The sequence below is a fragment of the Rattus rattus genome, chromosome 9 (assembly GCF_011064425.1).
Source record: "Rattus rattus isolate New Zealand chromosome 9, Rrattus_CSIRO_v1, whole genome shotgun sequence".
In the NCBI taxonomy this organism is placed as follows: domain Eukaryota; kingdom Metazoa; phylum Chordata; class Mammalia; order Rodentia; family Muridae; genus Rattus; species Rattus rattus.
In genome coordinates, this window is record NC_046162.1 from 5,649,403 (window position 1) to 5,661,975 (window position 12,573).

The 12,573-nt window shown below is 46.4% G+C and overlaps 1 protein-coding gene across 1 annotated transcript; it reads right to left on the minus strand.

Annotated features, from left to right (window-relative positions):
- Positions 1 to 759: 759 nt before the first annotated feature.
- Smim23 (small integral membrane protein 23) lies at positions 760 to 4,146 on the minus strand. Its single transcript, XM_032914513.1, has 4 exons — positions 3,999 to 4,146; positions 1,534 to 1,585; positions 1,289 to 1,356; positions 760 to 1,077 (listed from the first exon to the last, which is right to left on the minus strand). The coding sequence occupies exons 1-4, from the start codon at positions 4,089 to 4,091 to the stop codon at positions 826 to 828; spliced, it is 465 nt and encodes a 154-aa protein (XP_032770404.1). The 5' UTR covers positions 4,092 to 4,146; the 3' UTR covers positions 760 to 825.
- Positions 4,147 to 12,573: the final 8,427 nt, after the last annotated feature.

Sequence of the window (12,573 nt, forward strand, 5' to 3'; positions counted from 1 at the left end):
GCTTCCGTTTCCTGGAGGTAATGGAAAGGGAGAATCCTGTGTAAAACGGAGGAGAGGCTCTAAATTGAAGGAGAGGGGTTTCGCTGTACACATTTTAAAGTTGCCTCTGTGCACAGTTTTGTTATCCTCTTGGCAGCTTTGTCTCTCACATCCCCCCCTTTCCTGCTCCTGAATTTCTGTGCCTGTTCACGGGACTCATGTGCCATGCACAGTGAGCACTTTGATTGCTTCAGGCAGCACACCATGGCTTGCAGGCTTCTTCATATCACATGGAAGAAAGTGTCCCCCTTCCTTCAGGCAGCTACAGCCAAATCCCTTAGTCTGGAAGTTCGGAAGTAGCAATGTTTTGCTAGCAGCACCGGCCGATGTAAAGTCTGGTGAGGCTCACTGTTTGCACATACACAGATACACAGACCTGAGCATCCACGTGAGCACACACACAGATGTTCATGCACAGATGATACACATGTGAAGAATGTAGTCACCCAAGAACTCACGCGTAACTATGCGTTCCGTACAAGAACAAATGTGGCTATGCATACACACATGCATGTGCACATGGATATGCACATATGCATGTATGTACATAGATTTTTTTTTAAAGAGAGAGATTAAGTAAATTTGCCCAGGATCTCCAGTAAGTGGAAAAGAAGAGACAAGCTTGCAGGCCACCTGCGGGAGCTACTACAGGCCTGGCCCCCGCCCACAGCCCGTCTGTCCTTCCTCAGTGCCCATGACACATGCAGTGAGCAGCACCCATCACCTTTCGGTCACTTTATTTTTCTCCAGCCTGCCTGGAGCAGCAAGTGTCAGGGCCTGACCTCATCACCTCCTCTTCTGCTCCCCGGGTCCCTGCACCTGCCCTTCACAAATGACCTTTGTGGTAAAGCAGGGATCCTCTGAGTGTGGCTCTCCCAGAAGCGCGTCGAGCCAGAATTCCAGGTCCCGCACCAGCTGCTCCAGCTCTCTGACCTCTTTCTCTAGCTTCTCCAAAAATCCGTGCAAGTTTGTCTTCAGCCACTTCCTGAGGGCCCTCAATGGCTCTTCGATAGGTTCCTTGGTCTGATATTCAAAGTCCTGAAAGGTGGACATCAAACCTGTGTCTTCAGACATTTCGGGAAGGTTTCTTGTTTAAGAACATGTCATAGGCCTTTTGCATATGATACACTGTTCATTCTGCCTGGGTCACCCCACCGGACCAGCTCCTACTCATTCCTAACTAGCTCGACGTGGACACCTCCTCTGAGGAGCTTTCCTGGCTCCTCAGCAAACACATCTCTCATGTTACCTGAGATGTCACAGTTGTCTGAAAGTGGTTGCAGTCCTTGGTTCGTCCTGACACTTCCCAACTGCTTCCTGAAACAGGCAGAGATATTACCGCTCAACAAATGCAGTCTAAGTAAGTGTGATGGTCTCTGCAGTGGGAGGTAGGAGCAGGCAGGGCACGGGGCTGCTCATAGACAGCCGTCCCCGGGACCTCTGCCTGACTCTGTGGGACTCGGTTTCTCCTTCCTGGGGTTCCAGCATGCTTACCTGATATCCCTGTGCCCAGGTACAGCACCAGGACGAGCAGTGCTAACAGCGTCTGGAACGAGAAAACACGGGAGAGGACAGGAGGGTGAAATCCTGGGTTCTGTCACCGGGGAGCTAATAAGTCACTTGTAGACATTTGGCACTAAGTCACACAGGCTTCCAACTTTTGCGGAAACAGGTGACAACGAGCTGACATTTGTGTCTTCCCCTTCCCCTCTTTCCCTCTGTGAAGAAAAAATCCACCACTACTGTCCTTCTGAATCACTTTAAGTCTTTTTATTCCAATCCAACTGTGGGAAGTCCCAACTTTACGGAGATATAATTCACATATAACAAAAGGCACACATTTTAAATGCACAGTCTGATTAATTTTCACACCTACATGTGACCCCAATGAAAATCTGACCCCTTCCATCATCTTGAAAGGTCCCCCATGCCCCTCTCTGTCAGTCTACTGGGGTACTGACTGTCACATGGTGCCCATTCGTGAGTTTCCCGGAAATGAGTCGACAGTAGCTTTTGTATAATGTTTATGATATGGCCCTATGCTTTTGTATGTTCAATTTTATTGACGAGTATGTTGCATGAGTCTAACACAATTAATTCTCACCTCCTGGTTTGCAGTTCGTAGTAGTCATGGACAATGGTACTTTGAACATGCATATACCTTGGTTTTGTGTGGGAAAGTTTCTCATTTCTGCTGGGTGACTACTGAGACACGAAAATGATAGGACATGGGGCGAATGTATGCTTAATTCCAGGACAATATTCAGGACTGTTTCTCAAGCTGTTTACTCTGCTCTGTCCCGTCAGCAAGTCAGAGAATTCCAGTTGTTCTGTGTCTTTGTCTGCACTTAGTATTGTCAACTTCAACTTTAGGCACTCTGCTGTTCTTATGTAGAGGTGTCTCAATCTGTCTTATAAGCGTTTCCAGATGATCAATGAGGTGTCTTTAGGTCTTTAAAGACTTATTTTGTGTGTATGTATAATGGTTCTGCCTGCATGTATGTGTGTGCCAACACGTGTATACCTGGTGTTGGCAGAAGGCAGAAGAGAGCGTCAGATCCCAAGGAACTGCAGTTACTGTACAGAGTTGTGGCTACCGTGTGGATGCTGGAAATCAAGCCTGGGGCCTCTGCAAGAGTCTCACGCTCTTAGTTGTCGAGCTATCCCTCCAACTGGAGGCTTAGCTTCTCTTCATGGCTTTATTGGTGACTATTAATCTACATATCTTGGTTTTGCCTATGGAAGTCATTTGCTTGTTTTTTACTGGACTGTCTTTTGATTAAGATGCTGAGTTCTTTGACTATTTTGGATTTAAGTAGTTGGAAAATATTCGTTGTGAATACTTTTATCACTTCGGTGACTTATCTTTTCATTTTCACGTCAATATCTTTTGAAAATGAGCATGTCTTTTTTTAAAAAAAAAAATTATTCTTTATGCCTATGAAACAAGTGCTCTATCTGCATGTTCTCCTGCACGCCAGAAGAGGGCATCGGATCACATTGCAGATGGCTGTGAAGCCACCATGCTGGGAATTGAACTCAGGACCATTTGGAAGAGCAGCCAGTGCCCTTAAGTGCTGAGCCATCTCTCCAGCCCACACGTTTCTTTTTTTCTTTTTAAATAAAGCCCAACTCATCCTTTTAGGGGCTGTGCTTCTCATGTGAAGTCTAGAACATTTGTCTGTTCTAAGGTTTGATATATTTAAAATGTTCTTCTAAACATTTTATTGTTTTAGATTTTACATTTATGTGTATAACCCATTTTAAAGTAAATGTTATATATATATACATATATATACATATATATACGTATATATATAAAATGTAGAATGAGGCTAGAGAGTTTTTAAAATATAGATATCTAGTGGTCCTGCCTTATTTTTTTTAAGACTATTTTTCCTTGTTGAATTATATGGCTGCCCTTGAGGTGCGTGTGGGTGTTCCTGGGTTCTATTGCTTCAGTGTTCCGCATATGTGACTTTCGCTGATGCTAAATACGTATGAGTCTGTACCTGCTAGCCCCTCCATGACACTGTACCACAGGCTAGAGGCTTTGGGCAATAGACACGAATTCTCCATCAGTTTATGCTGTTGGATGGAGCCCTTCTCTGGGCTCACCTCACTCTGTGTCCTCAGATGACTTTTCTTCAGACTCATGAACTCCTTGCTGCCTCTTGTAATAAGGGCTTAGCTGGCCCATGAGACCAGAGCCTTAACTGCAGCCACCTCCTTAGAAGCCCTGTCTACCGGTTGAGTCACTTGGCGGTTGGGGCTTTAACGTATGACTTTTGGGAGACAAAGTTCTGTTTCCGAAGGATGACACGGATGCTGTCTTATGTGCCATGAGAGAGAATGAAGAGAGGTTGGAGAAAGGATGCTTGAGACCCAGTGGTGGGCTCTGCCTGGGGGTGGGGCGGCAGGGGAACTGACTCCCTGCGGGGAATGCACACTGGCCTTACCTGCTTCCTGTCATCACAGTGGTGGCTGCTCCTTCTCTGTTCAAGTAGCTCAGCTGCTGCCCGGCCTCTGCCACCCGTCTTCTGGATCGTCATGTCTCTGCTTAGGGTCAAAGGCTTGTTGGGGTGGATGGAAGTACTTTCAGTGGACAGGCAGGTAGATGACTCCCCTCCCCCACCCTGTGTCATCAGGCAAGCATGGGTTCTGATGTCACAGAGGCAGAAGACAGCATAGCCCACCACTCTGAGACTTACCCAGTGTCTCTCATAAACACACACACAGACACACACACACAGACACACACACATGTACACACATACACATGTACACACAGACACGTACATACAGACACGCACAGATACACAGATATACACGCTGACACAAACACACACACATACATACACAGGCACACACCTATACACACAGACACACAGAGATACACAGACACACACATATGCACACACAGACAGACGCACACACATGTAGAGAGCATTAGGAAGAGATGCTGTGAATGACTACATTTTCAGGCGGGGATTTTTCTCTTTTTTATGTAGATCTGCAAGTTATTATTAAAATGTGAATCTTTAGATAGAAAAAACAAACCATTTTGAATAGAAACGGAGTTATGGAGATTGTGGTAGGTCCCACCCAGCTGGAAGCAGCATCATGGGATGGAGTAGAGCAGCACAGAGAATGGATCAGCCCCGGCCCAGTTTCTGCCCCCTTTCCCCAGTTTCTACCTATGGTATCAGCTTGCATTACTGCAGGCCTCACGGCTGGGGGCGTGGTTTAATCTGTCAGTCTTACTCAGTCTTCCCAGTTTTATTTGCACTTGCATGTGTGTGTCTACATTTGTGTTTACTTTTTAACACTGATGTCATCTGTAGCTTTGGTAACTGCCGACATGTGGAATTCTAAAAGCGCACGCGTGCCAAGGGTGCAGGAGCCCTTTGTATAGAACAGCACAGTACCCACACGTGGCCAGCACACAGTTTTCTGAGGACTCTAAGTCCTATCTAGACTGTTGGCCATCCTCAGTGCCACCTCAATGCCGGGTGAATGGCTGCGAGAGGTGGGGAAGCAAGGGAAAAATCTATACAGTCCCCATAGATGCCTCTCTTTCTGGTATTCTTATTTGTGGGTGCTTTTGACCCATGGTTAAAGAGGTGATCTCGGTGGGACTCCTTGGAGACCCATCCAGATTATTGTCTTTATCCTTTGTCAAGGTTTCTGTGGCTGTGATAAACCACCATGGTAGAAAACTACTTGGGGGTGGGGGTTGGGGGGAAAGTTTACTTCAGCCTACAGCTCATAGCCCATCATTCAGGGAAGTCAGGAGAACTCAAGGTGGGAACCTGGAGGCAGGGGCGAAGACGATGGGGGATGTCGCATACTGGCTTGCTCAGCCTGCTTTCTGACAGCTCCCAAGATCACGAGCTCAGGGGTGACAACACCCAGTGAGCTGGCCCCTCTCACGTCAATCAGGAAAATACCCCAAAGGCTTGTTCACAGACCAATCTAGTGGGGGTAACTTCTTAATTAAACTTCCAAAAATGACTCTAGCTTATGTCAAGTGGACACAAAACCAACTAGGACTTCCTTTTTGTTGAATAGTATTTCATGTTACATATCTGTGTCTATCCTGTCTATCTACTGTGTGTGTGTGTGTGTGTGTGTGTGTGTGTGTGTTATTTCTAATTATTCAGCCCCCAAAGGACATGCTACACACACACTATCAGCTAGACTTTTTGGCTTGGAATTCTTATTAATGAATGTAATAGGAACATTCTTATACCGGGTTTTATATAAATGCTAAGTTTTCATTTCTCTGGGATAATGTCTTGGTGTGCATTTTCTAAGCAGCATAGTGACTGCATGGATTTAACAAACATTTATTTCGTGTGTAAGTGCTTGTGCCTGAGTGTTTATGTGTGCACTACCTGCTCTCCCTCAGAGCCTGTAGAGGCCATAAGAGGCTCAGATCCCCTGGAACCGGAGTTACAGGCACTTGTGAGCTGCTCTGTGGGAGCTAGGAGCCTAGCCCGAGGCTTCTGCAAGGCCAGTGAGGGCTTCTACCTGTTGAGCTGTCTCTGCAGCTTCTGCATGAAGGTTTTAGAAGGATCATGGAGTCTCTCAGAATGATGTGCATTGTGCTGTAATTCCAGGGGGACTCGGTTTCCCCCTATTCTCAACAATGATGTTTCCATTTTTTTTAAAAAAAATCTTAACTCTCTTACAGGCACGCTCTTGCTGTTTGAAAGTGTATTTCCTGGTAGATAACGTCTTGAACATCTCCCATGTGTTTACCGGCCATCTTGGGCACTTGTTAGTTGAAACAGCTGTTCCTGGCTTTGGCCTGTTTTCCAATTGGATTGGGTTTTTCTACATTTGAGTATTAAAAGATCTTTGTATATTCTGGCAACAAACCCTTTTCTTGGTAGATGGTTAACTAGGATTTGTTTCAAGTCTATAGACCGTTTAAAAATTCTCTTAATATGAACTTCTACAGACAAGAAGTTTGAACTTTTAGAGTGGTCCAAATTCATCATTTTTTTTTCTTTTCAGAATTGTGCTTTTTCTATTTTCTTTTTTAAACCTACTCATGGGCTGGAGAGATGGCTCGGCAGTTAAGAGCATGGCTGCTCTTCCAGAGGACTTGGGTTCTTTGCTAGCATCCACATGGTGGCTGAAAACCATCTGTAACTCAGTTCTAGGAGATCCAACACTCTCTTCTGGTCCTTGTAGACACTGCACGGGCACAGCACATGGATACACATGCAGACATAAACTATAAACTAAAAAAAGAAATGTGTTTGTATATCGCCCGTGTGTGCATACATCTGTGCATTGTGGATGTCCAATGGCCCCAGCAGCATTTGCTAAACCTGTATCAAAGGCCAGGCGAGCATATTGGTGGGTCTGAATCCTGCCGCATTGGTCTGTGTGTCACTCTCTGCAGCAAACCACACTTTCTTGATCGCCATAGCTGTACTGCAGATATAATGTTGAGCACAGTTCTCTCTCTCTCTCTCTCTCTCTCTCTCTCTCTCTCTCTCTCTCTCTCCTCTCCCTCTCCTCTCCCTCTCCTCTCCCTCTCCCTCCCTCTCCCTCTCCCCTCTCTGTTTTTCCTCGTCAAGATGGTCAGTTCTTCTAGGGTCTGTCCTTTCTGCATAAACCTTAAAATAAGTGTGTCTGTCTACAAAAAGCTTTGGTAGCTGGGGGTTGACTCAATCCTACTGATATGGAGATCTGACATCTTTACTATGCTGTGTCAGTCCACGATCGTGGTATACTTTTCTGTTAAGATTAGATTCTTATCTGTTTGTAATTGGTGTCTTATAATTGTAAGCACGTATGTCTTACATGCTTTTTTGTTAAATATAAATTTTATTTTTTGGGGGGGCTTCTGTTATATTCCACATATATGAAGTAATCATTATTTTCTCCTATTTTCATGACTTTCCCGGTGTGTGGTTGTCAAGAGTCATGTCCAACTTAAGGCTGGGATGGGGAGACAGAGTCCAGATAACATTTTGTCTCAAGGTTTATTCAGTACAATGACAAGAATCAGTCCACAGCACACGCATGAGGTACCTGACTCAGAAGCAAGTGGCAGAGAGGCTCACAGGCCAGGTTCACAATCTGTCTGTCCCTCAGCGTGTCTTGGGTGGTGGCTCCTTCCTCTGGATCCTCTATCTCGATGCAGCCAGGGGTGGCAGTAAGTTGTCCTCTGATCAGAAAGCAAGACAGCACAAGGGTCTTCACTGTCACAGCATCAAGGTCTGCCTGCCTGCGGCAAAGGGTCCATCACAATCTAGCCAATCATGCTCTAACATTACATCATTAAATGGTATTTCATTCTACCTGCTACACACGGAGCTGACAGGAGCTGGCTGCTGCTTGCTGTTAACATCCACCTCAGTTCTGTTCTTATTTCCTATTTTCCTGCTCTCTACAGTGGTGAACACACTTTGGTCTTCCCAGTCCTTGACTTGTTAACTAGCTGAATGGGTAAAGCAGCTTGGGTATCTGTAGGCATGATGTTTTTTGGACACTGTGGCTGTTGGGTGATGTTTTTTGGACACTGTGTAACGTTGGATGTTGGGTTCTTCAAAGGCCAATTTCTTGACCCTCATCTCTTCTTTCAACCTGAGCATGGCATTGTAATGCTAATACCAAGAATCTCCTGCCTCGTTTGTGTAAATAGTTCCCATCTTTTATTCTCTGCCTTATCCATAAATGCTGATCACCCCATGGCTGGGTAGAATAGAGACTAGGGCTGGTTGTCCACCAACCACAGGGAGGAGAGAGGGGGAGAGGGGGAGTGGAGAGAGGGGTGTAGGGAGAGAATGGGGAGAGAGGGGGGAGAAAGGGAGGGGGGATTTAGATCAGTGGCAGGGTGGAGGAACTGGAGCCATGAGGAATGGGTCTGAAGAGCCAGATCAATAACAATACACAAGTATTATGGGATGGGGCTGGGAGGTAGCTGGCTTAGCGTTGGAGGTAAAGGTAGACCATTTGACTGCTCAGAGGTGTAGTTTAAATAGATCCTAATTTTTCTGTGTGGGTATTGGGGAATAGCATAAGGTGAAGAAACACAGCCACCTGATTAACTCGCCGTTTATGTTTCTATCAATAATAATTCATTAACAGGCATCATCTTCATTTTAACGGTGATGAAGAGAAGGCCTACCGAGGCCAAGGAAGGACACTGGCGACTGTGGTTATTATGTGCTGAGAGCCTACTGTGTGCCCAACTCACACTGAGTGCTTTCTGTGCATTATCTCCTTCCATCCTCACCGTTATACCTTACAAGAGCAGAAGACATGGTGTGCTGGGGACATTACTCTAGTAGTTCAACATCTCATGCCTCTCCGGAGTGTAGGTCTGTTTAATGCCAACACCTTTGAGCTTAGTGTGAGTTCCACCCGCTCCTCCCCTATGTTCTCTTGTGTATCACGTGCCGCATGCAGCTAAGATATCTTGAGAAGTTTCTAAGTACCTCACCCTGTTCAAACTGCTTTACATACACCGGCTTGCCACATATCGGCTCTCTGTGCTGAACAACACTGTCTCATTTTGCAGGAGACTGCAGCTTGCAGTGATAAGGCCACTTTATCAAGTCGCACAGCTGACCAGAAAGAAGGTTGTGATCAGAAATCTGCTCACATGTGAGATCTGTAAAAGGGGGTTCTGATTATAACACGCTGTCTGCGGATGGCATCAGATACTGTCCCGTCCACAGGAAAATTCAAGCCACTGAGACCTGCCCAAGCCTGTTAGAGGAAAGGGACGTTATTCAAGGCTCCTGTTTCCCACTCATGGGCAGTCTTTAAAAGGCCATTTGCATCACTTCTACGACTGTCTTTGTGACTGTTCTATTGCTGTGAAGAGACACCAAGACCAAGGACACTTATAAAAGAATATATTTAATTTGGGGGCTCATGGTTCCAGAGGGTTTGAGTTCATAATCGTCATGGTAAGGAGCAAGCATGGCAACAGACCGGCAGGCATGGAGCTGAGAGCTTGCATCTGATCCACGAGTAGGAGGTAGATAAATCGATGATAGATAGATAGATAGATAGATAGATAGATAGATAGATACATAGGTGGGTGGATGGATGGATAGATAAGAGGACACTGGGAATAAACTTCAAAGCTTGAAGTTATGTGACACCTGGCCCCAATGACCACACCCCCTCCAATAAGGCCACTCCTTTTAATCCTTCCCAAACAGTTCCATCAGCTGGAGACCAAGCACTCAAATATACAAGCCTTTGGAGGCCATTTTCATTCACAGTACCACAGTGTCTATATACATATTTACATAGTTCCTGGCCTCCTGGGCTTTATCTTTTAAACACTTCTGATGTCAAGTGTGGACACAGAAGGATTGCCCTCTGAACTCCTTGCAGCCCATTGAAAGTAAGGGGCTACCATCACACACACACACACACACACACACACACACACACACACACACACAGAGAGAGAGAGAGAGAGAGAGAGAGAGAGAGAGAGAGAGAGAGAGAGAGAGAGCATACCAGTCCTGAAAACTCTAGGAAAACTGGTGAATTATTCTAGGAAAACTCACTGAAAAACCCAAAGCATTAGTTTTGAGGGTCATTTCATGGGGATTTGGCATTAGGGCAGGAAAAGCATGACCACTCTGCCCTTGAAGCATGCCTAGCAGCTGGCTCAGATGAAGGTCAGGGGCTGGACCAAGGAGGAGGTGCCAGGGGTGTGGCTTTCTAAATGACTTCTGGAATAATCAAGGAAGAAGGGAAGATGGTGGAATGTAAATGGCGGGCCAAACCAATACCTAGTCTTAAAACCCACACACACCAGCAAGGGAGAAACCTGCCCCACGCCTAATAGGAAGAAACAAAGCAGAGTTGTGAGCATGAGTCTTGTCTCCCAAACACACCTGGGTCCATTCCTGATGCCACTATCATAGGACACTTGGAAAAGTGACTTTAGGTCTCTGGGTCTGTATGGGAGGCTGGTCATCATACAGGTCTTGTGAGGCCACCAGGAGGCCTGAATGGACGAACCCTCTCTTCTCCTCCTCCTCATCCTGTCTCCTCCTAGCATCCATCTCATTTCTCCAAATGCTACCATGGCTCCTGGACAATTCAGCTCTCCAATTAGGCTCTAAAGGCCTTGGCGTGACACACCTATGCAGAAAGCTGATAGGGCAGTGAGACCCGCAAGACTCAGTAGGGGTGAGTGGGGTGAGTGGGACAGAGAAAGGAGGTGACTTCACAGAGGAAGGGGGCATTCTGACTAGCAGAAGAGAGAAAGAAGGACATTTGGGGGAGCCTTAAGATAGGACCTAGTTCTGACCTGAGCCTGGGGCCTTACTGTGCTCTATGGAAGATGACTAGTGTTAAGGACAAAGGCTGTGGGCCTTGCCATCAGAGGCATGGAGGTGTGGGATGATACACAGGATGACAAGAGGGTACAAAAGAGCAGGGTGGGAATTGAGGCAGGTCAATAGTGCGCGAGTCTAGGAGGGCAGCCAGTGGTAGCCCTGCGAATGAGGACCCAGTGCCCTCAGATCTGCTGATTATGTTCAAAAGAAGCTAGAAATTGGGGGTTGGGGATTTAGCTCAGTGGTAGAGCGCTTGCCTAGGAAGCACAAGGCCCTGGGTTCGGTCCCCAGCTCCAAAAAGAAGAAAAAAGAAAAAAAAAAAAGAAGCTAGAAATTGAGTCTTGCACGTGAAGTCAACTGACTCATGCATGTTGGCAGCAACATTGGAAGGAAATACCTGGCGTGGACTAAATGCAGGTGGCGTGTGTCAGCTCTGCTTGATCATTTGTCTGCTGTGACAAGTACTGTGCTGGGCCCATCTGTGGCTTGTCCCAAAGCTTCGTAATAGCCCTGCGTGGTGGAGTTACTTAGCATGGCCAGCCATAGCCACCTTCTTTGTTATACAAAATCAGAAAAGGTCATAAGGGATGCCAAAGAGTTCCTGGACCTAACAGAAGGCTGAGAGCCCAGGAGGAATGGCAGCTTCCTGGGGGAGGGCTCTTTTGGGTATAGTCTAGACCCAGAACTCTGTACCAGGCTAGCTTCTACTCTGATTGAGTAGATTCCATCACCCCGGGGGAATTCTAAACTGTCATGTTTCTTATAGTCTCTGGTTTGTGTTTCAATTCTCACACCTAAATGATCTAAAAACAATGCAGAATAATTTTCTTCCAGCTCTGGAGACCATAGGTCATTATTGTTGGGTTTGAAGTACTGTCTTCCATAGGGGTGCCATTGCTGGGATGAATGCCATGCTCATAAGCCACCTGGAGAGGTACGTGTTCTGCTTATAGTTCCACACCACAGTTCATCATTGAGGAAGGTCGGGGCAGGAACTCAAGCAAGGTACCTGGAGGTAGAAACTAAACCAGAGGCCATGAAAGATCACCGTTTACTGACCTGCCCCTTGTGGCTTGCTCAGCCAACTTCCTTATAGCACCCAAGACCACTTGCCCAGGAGGGTCGCCACCCCCGTGGCCTTGGACCTCCTGCATCAATCCCTAATTGAGGAAATGTTCGACAGGCTTGCCTAGAGGCAAATCTTAGAGAGGCATTTTCTCAGTTGACGTTTACTCTTCCTAAATGACTCTAGCTTGTGTCAGGTTGACATAAAACTAGTCAGAAGAACCATGAAGGGGTCAGCTTGGCTGCATTCCCTCTGACTGTCCTGGGGGAGGACCCTTTCCTCTACTCTTGCTTCTGAAAGATGCCTTCGTTCTTTGACTTCTGGCCACATCACTCTGGCTTCCCCCTTTGTGTGCACACCCCCTTGTTTCTTCTCACCATCCTTTCATAAGGAAACATGGGATCGTACTGGGCACAGAATTCATGGGGATTTTCTTAATTGCAAAATTCTTAATTTAAAGACATTCACATTCTTCCGTTGCAACACGAGGTAATACTCACAGACTTTAGAGAATAGGATGTGGGAATTTGCTGGGAGACTTTCCCCAGTCTGCCATGGTGTTTTGGCAACAGCCCCCTAAGACTCAATGCTCTGAACAGTGAGAGCCTCTAGGTCGGTGTTTCTCAGCCTGTGGGT